We start from the raw sequence: 22,702 nt of genomic DNA on the forward strand, positions 1-22,702 counted from the left end.
GGGAGGAGTAATTTTTAAGCAACTGGTTACTTGTTTTGATACTGACAAGGAAGTTTGTGTTATAATACTTACTTCTTGGAAATCTCTTCAAATATATTGGTTTTTAATAACCTTTGTTGCTTAAATTCTTCCAGGTAATTGAAGTCACCTTTGAGAATCACTTGTTGATAGAGAATTTCAGCCCAATCTGGGACAAAGTCATAGGCCTCAGCGACGATAGAGGCCTGAAATAAAGGGGAAGGGGGTGGGGAGAAGGGGAAGGAATGATCAGGTATAGCACCAAAGATGTCTATTTTTAACATTAAAATACAGTAAATGATGATTTTTAAAGCTTTTATAAGAAATAATTTGGTTTCCCTCTAATTTAGCATTTTATATGTCAGTTTACTTTATTCACATGAAAAACGGGGTTGGACAAGATCTCTCAATATTCCTTCCAGTTCTTTTAAGATTATGTAGTTTTGGATCTCCAAAAGGATGGTTTTAATCAGGAAAATTCATAACTTCACTTGATCTAATAGACTTTTCTGTCTTTTCTCTATTTTATTCCTGCTGCTGAGAAACAGACATTATCTGGGTGAAACCAGGAAAGAAAAGCAAAGCAGAGTCTATATACTCCATGCTTTCTGGTTCCTGGATAACAGTTAGGACCAGAATAAATTCAGAATGATTTACACTCCCAATTTACAGGACTATAGATTTAGAGGAGAGAGAAGGCTAAATCCTATGGAAACTGGATTAGTTCTGCTCCCCCTCTGCAGGGCATGAAATATCTCCCATGCATATTAACCTTTGCAAATACTCCAACTTCATTAACAGAAAAATTCTCGTGTGACCTTTCAAATTTCTCCACATTAGAGGGGGACAAGAAGTTTGGGGATGGGGGTAATTGGACCCTGTGGCCCTGAAGAGAATTCTGTGAGATGGCTGATTCCAAGGTGCTGACCTCAGGTCTGGACTTTTTCCTAGACCAGAAGCAGCTCTGAATATTCCCAGTTCTGCAGGGATGCCTGGGACTATTCTTCACTTTTGGCATAGATAGCAGAAATCTTCCATGTCCCCAGAGGGCTAAGTGATGTGTGTGGGGTGGAGAAGGAAGTCTCGAGGAAGGAGCCAAGGTTGGTTGGAATGACCCAAGTACTGCACTGAGTGCTAGAAGCTGTCTAAAATGCCTTGGCCAGCTCTAGACTCCAGAGTATTCTTACCCAATTGCCCTCATTAACACTTCTGTTTTACTGAAAGCAAACAAATAACCAAACAAGTTGTCCCACTCACAACTTTGGCTTCGGCTCTGCCAAATTGCTGATCTTGGCTTTGTACCTTAAGCAATCATAATCAGGGTATTGAAGCTTCGGAAGGTCCTAGGGCTCCCCCATTTCACCTGATAGAACCGAGGCAGGGCCATGATGCAGTCTGTCAGGTTCTGCCTGCTAAGATTGATGAGCATCGTGTTCTGGCCAGAATTCAGAAAATGGATCTGTAGTGTTATCAGCTTGGTAAGCCGGTGACAGTGCAGAGCCTGGCGCACGCAGGAATCCTATATAGGGTGGGGAAGGAAGAAAGGACAGTAATGAAATACTTTTATGGAGGCCGTGGGCCTGAAAAGCCAGTGTTCTCAAGAGGCCTTTTCTCATCCCTTAGTAGATGTCCCCATCTCGCCTGCCACAGTTTACCTTAGCATAACTCTCCGCTGCATCCAATAGCAGTGTCAGGGCTTTCAGCAGCAGCTGTTTCAGCTGGGGCCCGTCCTGGATGCATTCCTCTGCACAAAGGAAAGGAGGGATGTGAATTGCCACTGACTGGAGCTCCCTGGATTCTCCTGAAATCTTTGCTTGACCTCATCTGGTCTTGTCCATGGCTGGGCTCATTTCTACCTTAATGATGAACCAACTTTGCCTCCAGACAGCATCAGGAAATACCTGAAGATACCCCACATTTCCCTGAGGATCCTCATTCACTGGAGGCAAGGCTGGGCCTCGGTTTCCTCCTGTGCTGGTACCCCGAGATGGTTCTCCCCATATGTCAGCCACATTACAGCTTCCCCTGAAAAGTCTCTGGCTGCCTAAGCCCTGCTCCCATTTTGGATACAGTCCTGGATGAGCAAGGCAGCCTGAGCCTTGGACAGCAGCTGATCTCTGAAGCTTCTTAGTGCCCCGTGTGGAGATGGGCCCGCCGCTGCTCACCCCAGGGCTGAGACTCGATGAGCTTGAGCTGGGTGCGGGCAGCCGCCTCATGGTTCTCCCCAATCTCCCGACACATGCTGAAGCACAGAGCAATCATGTTGTGCTTCTCACTGTCTCCAGGGCGGCAGCGCTTGATGTAGTCCAGCAGTGCCGTCTTTAGGGTCCCGCTCTGCCGGGGGAAAGAAAGGGTGAGCTCGGGGCCAAGAGGCTTAGGAAAAAACCACATGGAGTTGTCTTGACTTTGAGAGTTCCTCAATTGGAGAGCTTTAGGGGAATCTCAAAGCCCCCTGTGGTGAAACTTCATTAAGGACTTGTTCACCGGCGCCCACCTCATTCCTCTGAATCACTGCTCACCAGCCTCTTCTGAAATGTGACAAAGTGCCGCGAGAACACTCCACATGGGCCTCGGAGGGGTGTGAGGGGCAACAGATAGACCAAGCTTTCTTCCAGGCCTCACACGCCTGCCTTTATTTAGCTCTGCTCCCCTTATGCTGAACCTGAGCCGAGGGTCCAACCATTACAGTCACAGGGCCCCAGCAGCTGCCAGCCCGATTCAGTCTTCAAGCTTGTCTCTGAGCCCTTCTACCCCCGTTTTGTAATGGTTCTGCAGCTGGGCTGACACTGAGACACGCTTGGCTCTCTGCTACATGGTTGTTTTCAGAGGCCCAGCCTGGCTACAGAAGTTTCTGCCTTAGAAGTTATCTCCAGCACTTGTCTGCCACCTTGGACAAGGCCCTGACCCCAGCCAAGGAAAGCTGTTCTCCTCCTCAGGCCCCTGATGCTCTCCATTCCAGGCCTCTTCAGGCCAGGGGAAGGAAGAACAGGCCTGCTCCCAGAAGTCTGCCCTCAACTGGCCCGGAGCCCAGCACTGAGGAGGGAGCTCCCGTGCAGCAGGAGCCCCGTCTCCCCTAGCCCTTTGTTGCAGCAGCTGGTGCCACCCTCAGCAGGAAAGCTTTCCTAAGGTTTTGGAGACAAACTCATTTCTTTCTAGCAGAGATCTCAGGGTCACTGAGGAAGCCACAGGAATTGCAAGGCACAGATCTAAAGGTGGATTCTCACCTGACAGATGCCTTTAGCAACTTGGGGAGATGCAATTCAGACAAATCAGGACTCTTACTGGCATCACCAGATGGAGAGTGCAGGGTGGTGTGTGCTTCTTTTCAGCACTTGTAGCAGAGAACCAGCCTTGCCTTGGAAGCACTAAGAAAGCCCTGGATCTCCTGCCTCCGATACAAGCTGGCTATGTGGCCCTGGGCCTGTGGTTGTTGAACCACTCTGGGCTGCATGCAGTAACTCTCCAAGACTATCAACTGCAGAGAAAGGATCAACCTGCAACGGAGGGCATTTCCTTATCCATAATGTTCTCATAATGAAATCCTGGGTCCAGTCCCTCTCCTTAGAACATCCTCCAGCACGCTTGTCAGCTGCTCCCAGGTCCAACACACACAGGCCATTACCGAGTCTATCCTCTGCCTCCTTTTACTCTGTCAGGGGTCTGTTCTTGCTGGAAGCCTTAGAAACTGTCCCATCTGCCAGCACTCCCCATAGCAATAGCGGGTGTAAACACAGAGTTCATCATCACACGGCACCTACCGGGTCCAACTTCTTCCTCATCAACACTTCGAAGTAGTGTTTTCGGTGTAGCAAATCAAATATGTAGGTCATCTCATTGTACCTGCCGATGCCCGTCAGGAGGCGTACCTGAGAAAGGGAGCAAACCGAATCAGAAGCACTCGCTGTTCTCTAGGCCTTTTCAATCAGAAAGACTTGCAGATATACTAAATCAGTTCATCATTTATTGAACTCTGGTTAAGGCGTTGGGGGTACAGAAACAAAACCCCACAACAGTCCTTTCCTCAAAGAGCTCACATTCTGCTGGGGGACAAACACCCAGGACATGGCAGCAAGAACAGAAACACACAAAGACATGGGCTGGAGGCAGGACCAGGGTCTGCGTGTATCAGGAGTGTTTCATGGAGGAGATGGCTGAGCTGTGAAGATAAGAAAGGGAATGAGGAAGCAAGATTTATGTGCTGGCACCAACGAAGACAGTCACATCTGGGAAGCTGGTCATATGGCTTCACTGGGACAGAGTGCATGAAGGAGAGTAAGAGGAGGAAAGGCTGGAAAAGCGGGTGGGAGTCAGATTGGGGGCCTCCCCCGACAAGATGGACAAGGGCGGGCTCTGTATTTTATTCTAAAGGCAAGAGTAAGTAGGGACTACTGAAAGGTTTAGTTTTGAAAATAGTGGTATGATCAGGTCTGTGTCTTAGGAAAATTGCTGTGGTAGCTGGATAGGATGTACTGGAGAGAGACCAAATAGGAAGTCATTAGAATAGTGCAGACAAGAGGTGAGGAGGGTTGGAACTAGCTGTGGGTTTGACATGGAGGGACAGATGCCACATCTGATGTGGAGGTAGAACTGACAAGTTGTGGCACCTGCCTGTATGGGGGAGAAAGAATCAGGATACCAAGGTTACAAATGGGGTGCCCAGGAGAATGGGGATGCCCTCTACAGAAACAGGGGAGTTGGAAAAGGGAGAAGATGAGGAAAGAAGATAATCTATTTAGTTTAACAGGCTAAGCTTGAAGCATCAATATGACTAGAATTCAGGAGAGAGATCACAGCTAAATGTATAGATGTGGAGTCTTCTGTTGAATTAATAGTTGAACCTAAGAGGTCAGTGAAATCAATGTGAGAGAACGCAGAAAGCCAACAGGGCCAGACAAACAGAGCCTTTGGTGGGAACACCCACTTTAAAAGTGGACAGGATGATGATCCATCAGAGGAAGAATGAACTGAGCATTCAATTGAAAAGGGTATAAATTAAATATGATAGCAATCCTATAACAAACACAAAAACAAAATGTTCAAAATTAGATAGAACTTAAAAAGAACTAAAAAACTGATAAGCAAAACTATATTGCTTTTTTGAAAAGATTAACAAAACAGATTAATCAATATTAACTACACTGATCAAGAGAGGAAAACCAGATGACCAAAATAAAAAATAAACAAAGAGAATTCAGAACAAATAAAAAGAATTACCAGAAAATATGCATATGTATATGGCAGGAAAGAAATTAAAAGGACCCTGATGTTTACTTACAAAAAGTTAATATATATGCTGCAAAAAGTATTCTAAAAATAGAAAAAACTATCAAAGTTCTTTTATAAGACAAATATGGTCCTTGGTACCCTTCCCAGAAGATGACAAAGTAGGAAAAGAGAATTGCAAAGCAACCTTACTGATGAATACTGACGCAAAAATTATAAATAATATAAATGGAGATTGCAGAAATAGACTTCCAAAATAATTCATTATGACCAAATTTGTTTGATATCAGGGATGCAGGAAGGGGTCAATATTAATAAAACAATTATACTTAGTATCAAAATAAAAGTTAAAAAGAAACCCATGATTCTTTAAATACAAGCAGAAAAAAAAAAGAATTTGAAATATATTTGAAAAATATTTGAAAAGAATATAGCCACTCAATTTATATAAAAGCCACAGGCATGCAAAGGTCTTTAATACGCTCAAAATAAAGAACTATCATTGTTTCCAGTGGGGAAACAGTACCTTAAACATTACAACTAGGGTAAAATAAAGTTGTATCCCCCTAAATGCTCCCCCCACACTACTTGAAAAAAATGTAGAAATGTGAGATACAGCAATAAAATTAAAACCAAAGGTATAAACATTAGGAGAGAAACCTATCCTTTTTTTCAGATGGCTTGGAAGTGCATTTTAAAGAGGATGTCGCAGACCAGCTGAAAGAGGTGCAGCTCCCAAATGGACAACTGGGGTGCTGAGGGTTCAGAGCAAGCTACCCCAGACCCCTAAAGAAACATGTCTTAAAGAGAGCAAAGTGCATGTTACATACATGCTGCCTTCTTGGAGGTCTACTAAAATGGCCCCTGGGCAGCTATCAGCTGAATTAAGATGACCCCAAAGCTTCCCGAAACCATGTTAGGCTCTAACTTGAGGGTCATTTACTTTTTCCATGTCATGTATGACTCCTGATACAAACTCAAACATTCTGTGCAAAAACAATTAAACCCCTGCAATGTGGTGGGTACTGGGGATACCCAGTTACAAAGGTCAGAGTTACTCTCTGGTCAGTTCTCAGTTGAGCAGGGCTGTGAGGAAGTCACTTACCACCAGTCCATACTCATCGTTGGGGGCTAAATGGTTATCAGTGAGCAGCCGCGCAGCCTGCAACACCCGGATGATGCCCTCCATGTGACATGTCAGAGTGAAACACTGATGGGCCAGGATCAGGAGCTCTGTGGCTGTAGGTAAAAGTGAGGAGAGGCTGCAGGAGTCAGTGCGAACTTTCCTGGGCTATTTAACCAGTGACGAGGGTACGGGTGTTGGCACCGCATCCCAGGGATGTCTTAGGTACCTCAAGGAACACCTGATGTCAAGGCTACCATTAAGTGCCTTGAGACAAGGCATTAATTCTCCCAAAAGACCAGTTTAGTGCCCTCTTGGCCAAAAGGGCTCCACAATGGGTCTCAGATGCAGGGAGAAACGTATTCACCAGATGGAAACTTGGAAAGTATTTCTTTTTGGAGAGTCACAGGATTTAGAATTGAGGAGATCTTAAAGATACGGAGTACCATCTTTCTCCCTCTCTTTTTTAAACCCTTACCTTCTGTCTTAGAATTGATACTATGTATTGGCTCCAAGGTAGAAGAGCAGTAAGTCACACAGCTAGAAGTGTCTGAGGCCAGGTTTGAACCCAGGGCTTCCGGTCTTCAGGTCTGGCTCTCAATCCACTGAGCCACCCAGCCACCCTCTCTACCTTCTCGTTTAACAGGGGAAGAAATAGGCCTAAAAGTTGAAATGACTTGTTCAGGGTCACACAGGTAGAGAAGAGCCAAAATTAAAAAGCCAGGTGACCTGAATTGACAATGTTGCATGCTGTCTTTTTACAACCCCAAATCCAATCTTTGGAAATAGATTATAAAGAGGGAAAGTTAATTAATCCCAACAGACTTTGTCCCCATGTCTAGGTTCTAGCCAAATTCCACTTGCTATTCTTTAGCTCAATTATCTTTCTACGCAAGCCCCCAGGGTCACAATGAAAAAAAACAAAACAAAAAAACAGGAGGACAGAAACAGAGGAGCCAGGCAACAGAAATGGGCCTGGATGTCCAGAATTCCCTGGGCCACAGTTCCTTCTTGAATTCTGTATGACTTATTAAAGAAGAATAGAAAGTTGTGGTCCTACTGGTGGAAGGTCTGGGGGACTGAGCCTCCAGATAAGAGCCCTTAGGGGCAAACAAACATGTGGTCACATGCACTGAAGCCCTCAACAAGTACATGGCACTGACTTACTACAGGACAGTTCCCCAGGGGGAACGGAGGAAATCTTATCTAGCAGCTTCATGCCAACCAGCGTTTGATCCTGGCACAGAGCAGTCAGCTGGAGGAACATTAGGCCTTCCTCTGCTGGACTGGCTGCCTGCTTTTGTCCTGTTCAGGAAAAAGAAAAGATAGTTATTGTTTGTAAATATGAGAAGAAAATGCACAAGACCCTAGCTAAATATGGCAGGGTGGATGAGGTAATTTTGCATGAGGAGAAAGTATTCAATACCAAGAGTCAGTATGAGGAGCCACCAAGGATATTCAGTCGCAGTGTCACTCTCAGTGTCAAATATGGAAACTAATGCATTGCTAGTGGAGTTGTGAATTGATCCAACCATTCTGGAAGGCAATTTGGAATCATGCCCTTTAAAAGGCTTTAAAAGAATGTATGCTCTTTGGGCCAGCCATATCACCACTAGGTTTGTATCCTAAAGAGATAAAAAAAAAGGGAAAGGTTCTGCTTGTACAAAAATATGTACAGCTGTGCTCTTTGTGGTGGCAAAAAATTAGAAAATGAGGGGTTGTCCCTTGATTGGGAAATGGCTGAACAAATTGTGGTATCTGATGGTGATGGAATACTATTGTGTTTAAAGGAATGATGAATCACTTGATTTCTTTAAGAACTAGAAAGACCTCCATGAACTGAGGTAGAGTGAAATGAGCAGAACTAAGAGAATATTGTACAGAGAAACTGAAACACTGTGGAGTGATCAAAGGTAATCGACTTTGTTACTAGCAGCAATGCAATGACCCAGGACTATTCAGAGGGACTTTTTGAGAAAAAACACTATCCACATTGAGAGGAAGAACTGTGGGAGCAGAAATGCAGAAGAAAACATGATTTACCTCTTATTTATATGGGTATAGGATTGGGGGTTTTGGTCTCATAAGATTACTCTATGAATAATATGGAAATGGGCTGTGAGTGATAACACATGTATAACCCAGTGGAACTGCTTGTCAGCTCTGGAAAGGGGGGAGGGAGGGAAGAAGTGAAGGGGAGAACATGAATCATATAACCATGAAAATTATTTTAAAAATAAAAAAAAGGAAAATTATATCAATGTCAAATATGAACATTCATCTATGTTGGCCATCTTTCTGCAAAAATGACATGAATTTTTCAATTGGAAGTTTAAATATTTCAAAACATCTGACATCCTCAGCATGGACACTCCCTTCACCAATGCAGATCCCTGCTCCTTCATTCCCTATTTTGTACGAGGCTAAGACCCTAAACTTTATTGTGAAGAGCCTCTAAACTTGGCTAGGCTGCTCTTCATGACAGGCAATGCTGGGCACACAGATGAAATTTGCCTGCTTGTTAGGACCTGCTAAAGCTAATGCCCTGTTGGCCCAGGCTTTGAAAGCCCAGAGTCACTACTATCCTTCAAAGATAAAAAGACCCCATACCTTCTTCTTTTTAAAAAAAATTAATTAATTAACTTAGAATGTTTTCCCATGGTTACATGATTCATAAAAAAACATACCTTCTGTCTTAGAATTGATACTAAGTCTCAGCTCTAAGGCAGAAGAGTGATAAGGGCGAGGCTAGCAATTGGGGGTTGAGTGACTTGCTCAGGGTCACATAGCTGAGAAGCGTCTGAAGCTACATTTGAACCCAGGACCTCTTGTCTCTAGGCCTGGCTTTCTACTGCCCTGAGAATAACTTTTAAAGCATAATCACAAGACAAGTGTTTCAGAAATGTTTATATCCCAACATATAAGTGTGCATCCACAATGCCACCAGCTCAGTAGGAGGCCACAGTATGGTGCTGGGGACACCCTCCTCACCTTTTCCTGCTTTGGAGGCCAGCAGCTCCTGCATCACCTCTTCAGCCACAAGGTCGGCCACCCTGTCCGCCTTCAGGCCTTGGGTAGTAATGAAAGCCTGGGCTCGCTTACAGCGGTCAGGCTGCTGGGAGGACAGGATAGCACGGAGCACAGCATCACTGTCCTGAGCGGAGATTTCCCCGTAAGTGCAGCCCAGCTCCTGAGGGGTGAGGAGAGCGTGCTGAGACAATCATGCCAGGGAAATGGTAACCAAAAGAGTTCTCTGTCAAAGGTAACTGAGTGTTCCCAAGCCCAGGCCCTTGGGACTAAGCAGGGACCTTTGGAAGACCCAGCTGAAAGGATCAAGTATCGCTTCTCCTTTCTATTTCACTAAATGCCCCAAACCCAAGCCAATCAAACAAAGACAAAAAAAACCCTTCATTTGGAAAAGGGCAGGTACAAGCTATTTATAATTTTTTTAGATAACTGAGTTTTAAAAATTTCATTAAAGATTAAAACTTGACATAGGCCTTCCCTTCCTAGACCAGCTCATATTTTTCCCAAGTAGTCTTTATTTTTCCCCATGTTCCCCATGTCGATCTTTATTCTTTTTCTATTTTACTTTCTTTCCCTACTTCTTCCCCAATTCCCCTTCCCTTGTTTGCTAACTTACCTTCCCAAATTCAGACAACAGAAGTCTGGAAAATGGAACTTCCCAACCAGGAGCTGAGATAACCCAAAATACTGTATTCTTTGGCTCTGGGTGTTCCCCCTTCCCCCATCATTCAGCCCAATGCCTCAGCAGTCCAGCTCAGACTCATTAGCTTCTGCTTTATTTATGGAGTGCTATTTTGTTTTGGTCAGGGGAGTATCCACACTGGGGAGGATCACTGATTTTCAGTGTAGGAGCTCAGTAGTGCAGAAACTCCCTTTATTAAGGTACATGAGCAACTGTCTTTAATTTAGAATCTTGATGGATTTTCCAGAAGCACTGGGAGGTTGAGCAATTGCCCAGTATTGTGCAATCAGTGTCAATGTTAGAGACAGAACTGGACCCCAAACTGACCTGACTCTGAGGCCAGACCTCTAGCCACTAGGCCAAGAAGTGAGTTTTTATGGCTGGTTTATTAAATTCTCAGATGGTTTATCTTACTTGGGTGCTGTTACATGTATGGTGAGAGAGATAACACTTTTATTTCCATGTGAAAATAACATTCCTACCTTGACAAAGGTCTGAAGGTTTCAGTTCAGCCTTGCTGTCTGTAAGCTATTGAGTTGCCTGAATGGGGCAATTCCCTCTCCTTGGCTTCTGCTTCTTTTCTGTCAATCCATGACCCTAAACTAGCCATGCCTCATTAATATTATGTGGACATACCTTGGCAAGTTCATACAGACAAACCACTTGCTGGCAGTAGTTCTTCCCATGAAGACATCTGCTTATCAAAGTCTCCAGATGGGCTGTGACTTCATCACCACGTGGCACAATAACAAAGGACTGACAATCCAGACTGGAGGCTAGAAGTAATTTACAGGCATGAGAGAAGCAAACAGATTCAAGTTGAAGCCATCTTACCTAGTAACCATAGAGTTCTGGCCTTTTTGTTTGCATCTCCCATTTTTCCTTCATATGCTTTTTTAAACTCTTACTCTCCATCATAGAATCCATACTAAGTAACATTTTAAGGCAGAAGAGCAGTAAGGGTTAGATAGTGAGGGTTAAGTGACTTTCCAGTTACACAACTAAAAAGTGTCTGGTCAGTTTTGAAGCCAGGACCTACTATCTCCAGGCCTGGCACTCTATCCACTGAGCCAACTAGCCGCCCCACTTCATAAACTTTCAAATAGTATCCAGTAAGTCAGAATAATTTCAAACAAGTTTCCTTCCACACTTCTTTAAAATCCTTTCTCCAAGAATTCTGGTCTGAGATATTCTATTTAGGATTATCATGTTTTCTATTTAGCTACAGGAAACAGACCCAATTCTCATTTTGATATGAGACAATCACATGGCAATCCTCATATCCTCCTCCTACTAAATGATATTAGAAGAATGGATAACCAGTTAAAATAAAAAATTCTGACCTAGGAAAAGCCATTGTGGAATCTAGAGGAAACTCAAAATAGGAAATGGTCATGATTCCTTAAAGTCAGTCAAAAAACATTTTCCCCCTGAAAATAAAATTCATCCATAAAAGTATATATATATACATATATATATATATATATGTATATACTGTATATACATATATACTGTATATATGTATATACTTTAGAGTCAGAGTGCCAGGCCCCACTCCCACCCCACCCTCCAGACCAAGTGCCATGCCCCTCCTCCCCTGCCCATATAGGGGGAAGGAGAAAGTGCTCCCATTGGGCTGCTGGGCAGAGGGGTGGGTGAAGTGAGGAATGTCCTCAGCTAGTGTAGAGAGGGGGAGGGGAGTGGCCCGAGGGCTCTGCTCCCTCCAGCTTTGTCCCCTATGAGCTGCCCCATCTCACTGCCTGTGAGCTCCCATTGGGGGCTGCTAGGCAGAGGGGCAGGGATGTGAAAAAATGTCATTAGGTACAGTGGAGAGGGGGAAGAGAGCAGCTCTGCTCAAGTCCCTCTGTCTTTCTTTTAACAAACTGCAGGGTGGGTGTGGGGATAGGGTGTGGCTCCCATGCCCACAGAGAGTGCTCTATGTGTCATCTTTGGAGCCCATACCATAGGTTCACCATCACTGTACTATATGGTAAAAATGCTTTTAGGAATCCAGCTTAAATTCCAGAACACATTTATCCCACACAACAGGGAGATAAGACATTCTCTCTCTCTCTTATTCTCCCTCTCCTTCTTGGCAGTGGGTAAGGGGTTGAAATATGGGCCCAGAATCTGCTGCCTTCTTCTCCTCAGAAGCCACTGGGTTTGAGTTACATACTGCTCTGAAATCTCCTAATTGAAGGTCTTGCTCGTTCCTCCTCGTTCTCCTCTTTCTCCTCCAACAGCTCGGCATTTTGAAGGACAGCCTGGATCTCTGGGTGCAAATCATCTATACTAGCTTCTCCTGAGGCCAGTGCTCTACAGTGTAACACCAAGAAAACATCTTGATTATAGAAATGAAAATAGTGGCAAACTCTGCTTGCTTCATGCACAGAGCCATCATCTAATAGACGCCCAATCAGAAAGTTTAATGACTCTGCCTCATTCTTATCCAGTCTTCTCTCAGAAGCTTCTCTAGAGGGAAAGCCATTAATCTCTAAGTACTTTGAGGCATTCAGGGCAGCTAATTTGGAGAAAGAAAAGTCAGTGGATAAACTATCAAAGGAAAGTTCACCACTGGTAGAAATCTGTCGAGAAAGTCTTGATTCAGCCACCTCTTGGTCACTACAGTGGATGTGCTGGGTGATACGACAAAGCCATATTTGCTTCTCCAGCTCTTCTAGCTTTCCTAAGGGCACAGGGTCTTCCTGGGCAAGCCAATGTCCTGCCAGGGTAAGTAGCAAATGTCTTTCCATAATGTTGCACCATTTTGCATCAGCTGAGGATTCAGATGTCACAATAGCCTGGGCTAAAAAAAAGTCAGATGCTATTCTTTTCAAAATGGTGTTCTTCTTAAAATTCTCATGACATTTTTTCCAGAATTCAATTCTTGCTTGTTTCAGGTGCCACTGACCAATATGTTTTAGGGTCTTCATCTCCTGAATTATCTGTAAAATACATACAAATGCTATTTTAGATTTTACTATGCCAAAAATAGGGTCTGTGGTCATACTGATCCTTAAGAATAGTATGAATATGCTCTTTGTGGTGGGAAAGAATTGGAAACTAAAGGGATATCCATCAATTGGGAATGGCTGAACAAATTGTGGTATATGGATGTGATTGTGCTATAAGAAATGATGAACAGGATGATTTCAGAAAGAACTGAGAAAGACCTACATGAAATGATGCAAAGTGAAATAAGCAGAACCAGGAGAACAGCGTACACAGTAATAGCAATATTGTGGAACGATGTACAAACAAAACCAATGTAACTAAAATCAGAAGGGAAGCAACAAAATGGGAAACAATCTTTATAACAAAAACCTCTGACAAAGGTTTAATTACTCAAATTTACAAAGAGCTAAATCAATTGTACAAAAAATCAAGCCATTCTCCAATTGATAAATGGGCAAGGGACATGAATAGGCAGTTCTCAGCCAAAGAAATCAAAACTATTAATAAGCACATGAAAAAGTGCTCTAAATATCTTATAATCAGAGAGATGCAAATCAAAACAACCCTGAGGTATCACCTCACACCTAGCAGATTGGCTAACATGACAGCAAAGGAAAGTAATGAATGCTGGAGGGGATGAGGCAAAGTAGGGACATTAATTCATTGTTGGGGGAGTTGTGAATTGATCCAACCATTCTGGAGGGCAATTTGGAACTATGCCCAAAGGGTGATAAAAGACTGTCTGCCCTTTGATCCAGCCATAGCACTGCTGGGTTTGTACCCCAAAGAGATAATAAGGAAAAAGACTTGTACAAGAATATTCATAGCCGCATTCTTTGTGGTGGCCAAAAATTGGAAAACGAGGGGATACCCTTCAATTGGGGAATGGCTGAACAAATTGTGGTATATGTTGGTGATGGAATACTATTGTGCTCAAAGGAATAATAAAGTGGAGGAATTCCATGGAGACTGGAACAACCTCCAGGAAGTGATGCAGAGCGAAAGGAGCAGAACCAGGAAAACATTGTACACAGAGACTGATACACTGTGGTACAATCGAATGTAATGGACTTCTCCATTAGTGTCAATGCAATATCCCTGAAGAATCTGCAAGGATCTAGGAGAAAAAACACTATCCTCAAGCAGAGGACAAACTGTGGGAGTAAAAACACCAAGGAAAGGCAACTGCTTGACCACAGGGGTTGAGGGGATATGATTGAGGAGAGATTCTAAATGAACACCACAATGCAAATACCAACAACATGGACATGAGTTCGGATCAAGGACACATGTGATACCCAGTGGAACTGCACGTCGTCTATGGGAGGGGAGGTGGGGGGAGGAAAAAAAAAAGATCTTTGTTTCCAATGAATAATGTTTGAAAATGACCAAATAAAATAATGTTTAAAAGTTAAAAAAAATATTGTGGAATGATGGACTGTAATAGGTTTAGCTACTATTAGCAATACAAAGATCCAGAACAATCTATCTCCAGAGAAAGAACTGTTGGAGTAAGAATACAGAAGGAAACCACTTGCTTGTTTGGGTATTTGTTTTAGGGCTTTGATTTTATAAGATTATTCACTTCCTGGGAGCCATCAGCCCATGACGCCTTGACAGAGTTACGAGTGGTAGCTAAGGAGGCCACAGAGTGGCCCTTGGCAAGATATAATTGCCCATTCAGTCCCCTTTGCATAACCTCTCTCATCAATATCCCTTACCTGTGGAATTGACATGATTATTATTCCCCCTAGTCTCAGAAGGAATAATGCAAGAGCAAAATACCTATACCCTAATTCTCTAAAATATCACCAAAAGATCAGACCCTCAAACCCAACCCCAAAAGACTATCATGGGTTAACTTTTACTTAGGTACATAACTCCCAGTAAAACCATAGCTACGAGCCAAGCCCAGAACTTTCCCACTTACATAAACCTATTCTCATGAAGCCAGCACACAAATCAATCATAAAGGCCCATACAGAACATACAGGTACACTAAGCTTCAATATGCCTCAATGACTCAACTTCACAAACCAGTAACTTGCCAGTGAGAAACTCCCTAGTAAGCCCTGAGAAATGATTAGTCTAATATTAAATTAGAATTGTGTTCCCAGAACCCCTCAACCTCAATGATATGATTGATGAATTGTCTTTTAAGAACTTCTGATTAATTACTCCATTTTATTAAAAGGAATAAGTAATTTTCCTTGATTGTTTGTAAGCTCAAAACTCCTCACAGGGTAGTGAGAAAATTAAGCCACCTGTGATGAAATCATGTATCTTGTGTGGAACCTTTATGCTGTCTATAATAATGATACAAGAATATAGAATGTTAATCAAGTGATTTGTTAAAAGTTAATGTATCACTTTTCCAATTATCTCTCTTTGGACATGTGTGTTGGGTAATGTATCTGTGTGCCAAGAAAATGGGTATAAAAATAAACACTAAGCCTGGGGATGGTGGAGCAGCTATCAGATACAAAGCAGTCCCATGGCCGTCATGATAAAGCTGTCTTTCGTTTGTTATTTTTTTGACTGATTGTTCACCACCTGTTGGGAACCCCTGCAGTCACGAGTAAGGGTGGACCTCGCCCGTGACATTCACTTACAAAAATGAATAATATGGAAACATGTTTTGTGTGATAAATACATGTATAACCCAGATTGAACTGCTTTCCAGCTCTGGGAGGGGGAAGGGAAGAAGGGAGAGAGACAATTTGGATTAGATAATGTCAAAAAACTCATGTGGAAATTTATTAAAATTAAAAAAAAAAAGAATAGTATCAGCAGAGCAGTGAGGTGGCTCAATGAATAGAGTCAGGAGGAGGTCCCTGGGTTCAAATGTGATGTCGGACACTCCCCATTGGGAATGGGGCAAGAACGTAACCTCACTTGCCTAGCCCATACCATTCTTCTGCCTAACTTATGCTTGATATTGACTCTAAAATAAGGTTAACAACAAGAATACTATGAGCAATATAACTTTCAAAATAGAAGGAAAACAGAATCATAGGAATTAGAAGGATTCTGTCAGAAAAGATCATCTACTCCATTTATTCCGTGATATCCCAGAAAAATAGGCACCTGACCTCTTTTTTTTTTTAAACTTTAAACATTATTTTATTTGGTCATTTCCAAACATTATTCATTGGAAACAAAGATAATTTTCTTTTCCTCCCCCTCCCCCCCTTCCTTCCCACCACCTCTCCCATAGCTGACTCACAATTCCACTGGGTATCACATGTGTTCTTGGTTCAAACCCATTTCCATGTTGATGGTATTTGCATTAGAGTGTTCATTTAGAGTCTCTCCTCAGTCGTATCCCCTTCCCCCCTGGAGTCAAGCAGTTGCTTTTCCTTGGTGTTTTTACTCCCACAGTTTATCCTCTGCTTGGGGATAGTGTTTTTTAGATCCCTGCAGATTGTTCAGGGACATTGCATTGACACTAATGGAGAAGTCCATTACCTTCGATTGTACCACAGTGTATCAGTCTCTGTGTACAATGTTTTCCTGGTTCTGCTCCTTTCACTCTGCATCACTTCCTGGAGGTCGTTCCAGTCTCCATGGAATTCCTCCACTTTATTATTCCTTTGAGCACAATAATATTCCATCACCAACATATACCACAATTTGTTCAGCCATTCCCCAATTGAAGGGCATCCCCTCGTTTTCCAATTTTTGGCCACCACAAAGAGTGCAGCTATGAATATTCTTGTACAAGTCTTTTTCCTTATTATCTCTTTGGGGTACAAACCCAGCAGTGCTATGGCTGGATCAAAGGGCAGACAGTCTTTTATCACCCTTTGGGCATAGTTCCAAATTGCCCTCCAGAATGGTTGGATCAATTCACAACTCCCCCAACAATGAATTATGTCCCTACTTTGCCACATCCCCTCCAGCATTCATTACTTTCCTTTGCTGTCATGTTAGCCAATCTGCTAGGTGTGAGGTGATACCTCAGGGTTGTTTTGATTTGCATCTCTCTGATTATAAGAGATGTAGAACACTTTTTCATGTGCTTATTAATAGTTTTGATTTCTTTAACTGAAAACTGCCTATTCATGTCTCTAGCCCATTTATCAATTGGAGAATGGCTTGATTTTTTGTACAATTGATTTAGCTCTTTGTAAATTTGAGTAATTAAGCCTTTGTCAGAGGTTTTTATGAAGATTGTTTCCCATTTTGTTGCTTCCCTTCTGATTTTAGTTACATTGGTTTTGTTTGTACAGAAACTTTTTAATTTGATGTATTCCAGATTATTTATTTTGCATTTTGTGACTCTTTCTAAGTCTTGCTTGGTTTTAAAGCCTCTCCCTTCCCAAAGTTCTGACATGTATACTATTCTGTGTTTGCCTAATTTTCTTGTAGTTTCCTTCTTTATGTTCAAGTCATTCACCCATTTTGAATTTATCTTGGTGTAGGGTGTGAGGTGTTGATCTAATCCTAATGTTTCCCACACTGTCCTCCAATTTTCCCAGCAGTTTTTATGAAATAGTGGATTTTTGTCCCAAAAGCTGGGATCTTTGGGTTTGTCCTGACCTCTTTTTAAAAGACTGATTAGGGAAGAAATTCTGAACTTTTCAACTACTCTCTTTAGTTTCAAAATTTCCACATCTAAAAAGTTTTTCCTTATGTCTACATTTTTATTCTGCAATCCAAATTTATTATACTAAGTTCATTAAGCATGAAAAACATTTACTGATGAATTTGTATCAATAATCACAGGACCCTTCCATGGGAAAAGTCCTTAGGATTCATTCTGTGGATCAACTCTCATAAAGGGTCTTTTTAAAAGTTCTTAGGTAGCATACATATTTTGCTTCAGTTTATTTTGGGGTTTTGGCTTTGTATGATTATTCTCTTACAAAAACGAACAATATGGAAATTTTTGCATGATAATACATGTATAATCCAGATCAAATTGCTTACTATGTCCAGGAAGGGGGAGAGAAGGGAGGGTGAGAGACAATTTGGATCATATAACTTTAGAAAACTTGGGTGAAAAATTGTTATTACATGTAATTGGTAAAATAAAATATCTTTTCAAAAAATAAAGATATTAGCTCTGTTTCTATTTCATCTTTTAGATATGATCCAGAATGATCCTGTTTTTACTCTTACTTCTACTCAAAAAAGTGCTGCTCTGTTTAATTTTGGTCTAAAAATATCAGATTTTACACAATTAACCAATGTAACTTTTACCTCTTCAATAACCAAGCTGTCCACAGATAATTCAGCCAATCCTGCTACCTTCCTTGCCAGGGCAAACTGTCCTTCTGTCTGAAGCTTTTCCAAAATGGATCTGCATTCCTGTTGAAAGTTCTCAGTGCTATAATTGGTTATGATAAAATGACTAATAGCTATGGATGTGTCCTTCAAAATCTGGCTGAGCATACACAGCTTCTTCACATCTGGACCTGTAACAGAAAAGAGAATTAAGGACACCACTATGCATTTGAGGCATATGTGGGATTAAGATGTGAGAATATTATGGAGAATATAGTAGTGTGGGATTTGGGGGTAGGACCCACTCATAACATTAATCACCCCTCAGGAATGGAGTCTTGCAGAAAAAGTAAAGAAAATAAGAAAGCGCTATAACTCCAAAACACCAGAACTCTCAAAAGTGACCATAGTAGTGCTAGGCTGAACTCAACTGCCTAACAAGAAGTCTTTTTTTTAAACCCTTACCTTTTGTCTTAGTACTGATATGAAGTATCCATTCTAAGGCAGATGAGCTGTAAGGAGTAGGCAGCTGGGATTAAGTGATTTGCTCAGGGTCCCAGAGCTTAGGAAGCACCTGAGGCCATATTTGAACCCAGGACTTCCCATCTCTAGGCTTGGCTCTCTATCCACTGAGCCTCATAGCTGGCTCTAATAAGCCTTAACATATATAAATAGATGCATTAAATCTATATCTATATACTAGTTTACAACAGAGGGTCAATCAGGCACTGGGGCCTCACCATTTTCCAGCACTGCTCCCAAGTAGCCACCATTAATTATATAGTTAATTCCAAGATTACTTGAAGCCACAACAAGTAGTGATAGGCTGCTTCTAACAGGGCAGCTAAGGCTACTACCTACTACCTACAGCCAGGTCTCCAAGTCCTGGCTGGTTACTGTAGTCAGAATGTCAAGCTATTTCAACCCACTTTAGTAGTTGTCTTGTCCTGAGTAACCTAGCTACATTTTCCATCTTTAATAAAAGAAGTCTTGTCTTTCCTGTAGAAATTCTCAACCAATCCCTTTTGATGAAGGCACACAAATCAACCTGAGGTGGCCTCAACTCTCACAATTTAGGAAGTCTGTGAAGAAACTGAAAAAGGTAACTAACTAAATATAGACTAGAAAAAGACAATTTAGACATATTTCATCAACTTCTTGGATTTCTTACTTAGGAAGACAGAACATGTAATAGAAATAATATCAAGGCAGTCAGGTAGATCAGGGAATAGAAAGTCAGGCCTGGAGACAGTAGGTCCTGGGTTCAAATCTGGCCTCAGACACTTTTTAGCTATGTGACCCTGGGCAAATCACTTAACCCCCATTGCCTATCCCTTACTGTTCTTCTGCCTTGGAACCAATAGCCAGGATCAATTCCAAGACAAAAGGTAAGAGTTGAAGTAATAACAACAGCTCATATTTATCTAAGTGGTACAGTGGATAGAGCACTAGACTTACAGTCAGGAAGGCCTGAGTTTAAATCCAGCCTTAGACATTTGTTAGGTGTGTGACTAACTAGGGCAAGTCACTTAACCTCTATGCCTCAATTCTGTCATCAGTAAAATAGGATAATAAGGTAGTTGTGAGGATCAAATAAAATTGTAAAGAGCTTGGCATAGGACCTGGCACAAAGTAAGTGCTACATAAATGTTACTTATTATTACCATTATAGAGCACTTTAAGGTTTGCATAGTGCTTTCCTCATGACAATGTGAGGTAGAAAAGGGAAGATGTGCAATTCACAAATTCTCTGGAGCTATCACATTATAGAGAACTACAGGTAAAATAGGAAGTAGGATCCTTTAGAATTCTATTCCATGAGGTCTATAGGAGAGACTATGTAGTTCCAGGTAGGTGAATTACTCTAATTGTTGGGGAGTCTTTCCTCAATGTACTAAACCCAGATCTCCTCTCTACCTTCAACCAGCTGCTCTTGACATGACCATCTGAGGACCAAGAAGAACAAATCTAGCCCAGAGAAGTACTCTGAATCCTTGAAGTTGGCTGTCATCCATTTCCCTCCTAAGTCTTCTTTACAAAAAACAAATATCTCCAGACCCTCCACTGATCCTCAAATGTCATCTCAACATAATACTATTCTTTTTATAGCTGCTCACTAGCTTTTTATTTTTAAACCCTTTCCTTCTGTCTTAGTATTAATTAGTATTAATTCTAAGAATCAGTTCTAAGGCAGAAGAGCAGTAAGAGATAGGCATTTGGGGTTAAGTGACTTGCCAACAGTTAAGTGTTTGAAGCCAGATTTGAACCTACATCCTCCAGGTCTATCCGCCATCCACTGAGCCACCTAGCTGCTCCTTACTTTCTAGCTTATTAATGTTCCTCTTAACATGGTGCCCAGGATAATCATTTTCAACATTTTGGAATTAGTGAGGCCCAAGACTGATTAAATCTTTTGGCTATCATATTATACTACTCAGTCAGGTTACATTCCATGAAATACTTGAGAAATCTTTTGCTGACAACTATCTTTTTTATCCAGTATTTGTGAAATTGATGCTTTGAACCCAAGTATCAGGCTTTATATTACACTTCATTTTAGGAGAGATGGTCCACTGTTCTGGGCTCTCCAGTTGCTTATTGATTTTGACTGTCATCTAATGTATTACCCTTCTTCTGACACTGCATCATTTGTAAACTGGAAAAGTAGGTAATATGTACCTTTATCCAAGTCACAGACAAAAATGTTAACTGGATTTGACAAAGGGTCACACTGGTGGGAGAGGGGGCAGAGGAGGAAACTGAGCATTTATTAAATGAATAAGGATGTGCCAAGCACTATGCTAAGTGCTTTAAAAACATTATCTCATTTGACCTTCACAACAACCCAAGAGGTGAGTGTTATTTTTATCTCCATTTTATAACTGAGAAAACTGAGGCAGAAAAAAGTTAAGTGACAGCTAGTAAGCAACTTACTTGAGGCTCAGCACTCTATACACTACCGCTAAAGCACAGATTTCTGGGATACTCTGCTGAAAACCTCTTTCTAAGCTGACAGAATCAGAAGTTAATGGCTTCTCTTTGAGTCTGGTCATTCAACCACTTCTGAATCCACTTAACTGTTCTATCATTTGGCCCATATCTTTCCAATATGTCCACAAAAATAACATGAAAAGAGTTTTTCAAGTGGTTGGCTGAAATTCAGGCAAAATATATGGGCATTATTACCTTGATTTCTGGCCTAGTAACCCTGTCCAAAAAGGAAATGAGGTTAGTCTGTCGTGAATTGCTCTAGCTTTTAGAGATTACCATTTCCCTTTTTAAATGTTCACAAACTGGGCCTTTTAAAGAGTAATACACTGTAAAATTTTGTCAGGAATCAAATCCAAGCCTATTAGATTTTGGTTTGTAGATTTCATTTAAATCACCAAGGGAGGGGAGATACTTGTTTCTTGAGTTTCTACTTTCCAATTAGCCACCTTTGTTCTGCCCCTTCTGCTCTGATATCTCTTTTATATCTGCTCTCTAACTTATTAATATCCCTCTTAACATATGCCCAAGTCTAAACAGAGCAAAGTTCAGTGGAAAATCATCTCCTATATTATTTCTTGGCAAAGAAAATGGTATCTATCATCAATTACATATCTTCTAAAAACCTAAATTGATCAGCGAGTTCCCTTAGGCCAGTGATGGTGAACCTTTTAATGTCAGGCTCCACCTCAACCCCCCTCCCAGAGACCCTGTGCCATGCCACACACTGCCATTGGGTGCCTGGTGTGCCCTGCCCCCCTCTTTATCCCTCCCAGAGAAAGTGCTCCCATTGAGTTCTGAGTGGAGGGGCGAGTGAAGTGAGGAATGTCCTCAATGCCGGTGAAGAGGAAGGGAGAGGCCTGAGAGCTCCATTCCCCTCCAACTCTTCCCTGTGAGCTGCCCCCTTACCGCTCCCATTGGCTGCTGGGTAGAGGGGCGGGGATAAGGAGGAGCTCTTTGTGCCACCTTTGGCACCCATGCCATAGGTTCCCTATCACTGCCTTAGGTAGTCATATGAGCCTCTTCAAACACCTTCCACTTTCTCCCTCATGGAAATTCTTTCTTTTTGCCTTCTCAATTTCATTCTTGTGAACTTACCCTCCCTTCTTGAGCTGACATACTATGATAGAATTTTAGGACATGACCTTTTCCTGAACTTTTTGAGATTGGCTCTCCTAAGACCTATAGTACATGTCAGACCATGCCTTTGCTTTATCAAAGATTCAAAGATGGACAGGATCACTTTTTCCCAAAGTTTTCCTAATTTCTGCTTCAGCAGTGAGCTCCACATACTTAGTTAGATTTATAACTAGAATGGCAATTTCCTTTATTGGGAATTATCAATAAAGGCAAGGCAAGAAATTACTAACTGTTCTGCTTCTGGCAGAGAGTGAGCTCTAGCAGAAATCTGGACTGTTGAAGAACCTGCCATTACCATCATGTCTCCATTCCAGGTT

General features: G+C 41.9%; 1 protein-coding gene across 1 annotated transcript in view; it reads right to left on the reverse strand.

Annotated features, from left to right (window-relative positions):
* SPG11 (SPG11 vesicle trafficking associated, spatacsin) overlaps window positions 1-22,702 on the reverse strand; it is an 86,046-nt gene that overhangs the window by 911 nt on the left and 62,433 nt on the right. The window contains exons 29-39 of the mRNA XM_001366626.5: window positions 18,234-18,448; window positions 12,250-13,018; window positions 10,710-10,849; window positions 9,356-9,554; window positions 7,532-7,669; window positions 6,347-6,480; window positions 3,777-3,884; window positions 2,184-2,352; window positions 1,674-1,762; window positions 1,382-1,537; window positions 73-224 (exon numbers count right to left, since the gene is read on the reverse strand). Of these exons, the coding sequence (XP_001366663.1) occupies window positions 73-224; window positions 1,382-1,537; window positions 1,674-1,762; window positions 2,184-2,352; window positions 3,777-3,884; window positions 6,347-6,480; window positions 7,532-7,669; window positions 9,356-9,554; window positions 10,710-10,849; window positions 12,250-13,018; window positions 18,234-18,448 (2,269 nt within the window). The remainder of the gene's footprint in view (window positions 1-72; window positions 225-1,381; window positions 1,538-1,673; window positions 1,763-2,183; window positions 2,353-3,776; window positions 3,885-6,346; window positions 6,481-7,531; window positions 7,670-9,355; window positions 9,555-10,709; window positions 10,850-12,249; window positions 13,019-18,233; window positions 18,449-22,702) is intronic.

Source organism: Monodelphis domestica, chromosome 1, assembly GCF_027887165.1.
Source record: "Monodelphis domestica isolate mMonDom1 chromosome 1, mMonDom1.pri, whole genome shotgun sequence".
In the NCBI taxonomy this organism is placed as follows: Eukaryota; Metazoa; Chordata; class Mammalia; order Didelphimorphia; family Didelphidae; genus Monodelphis; species Monodelphis domestica.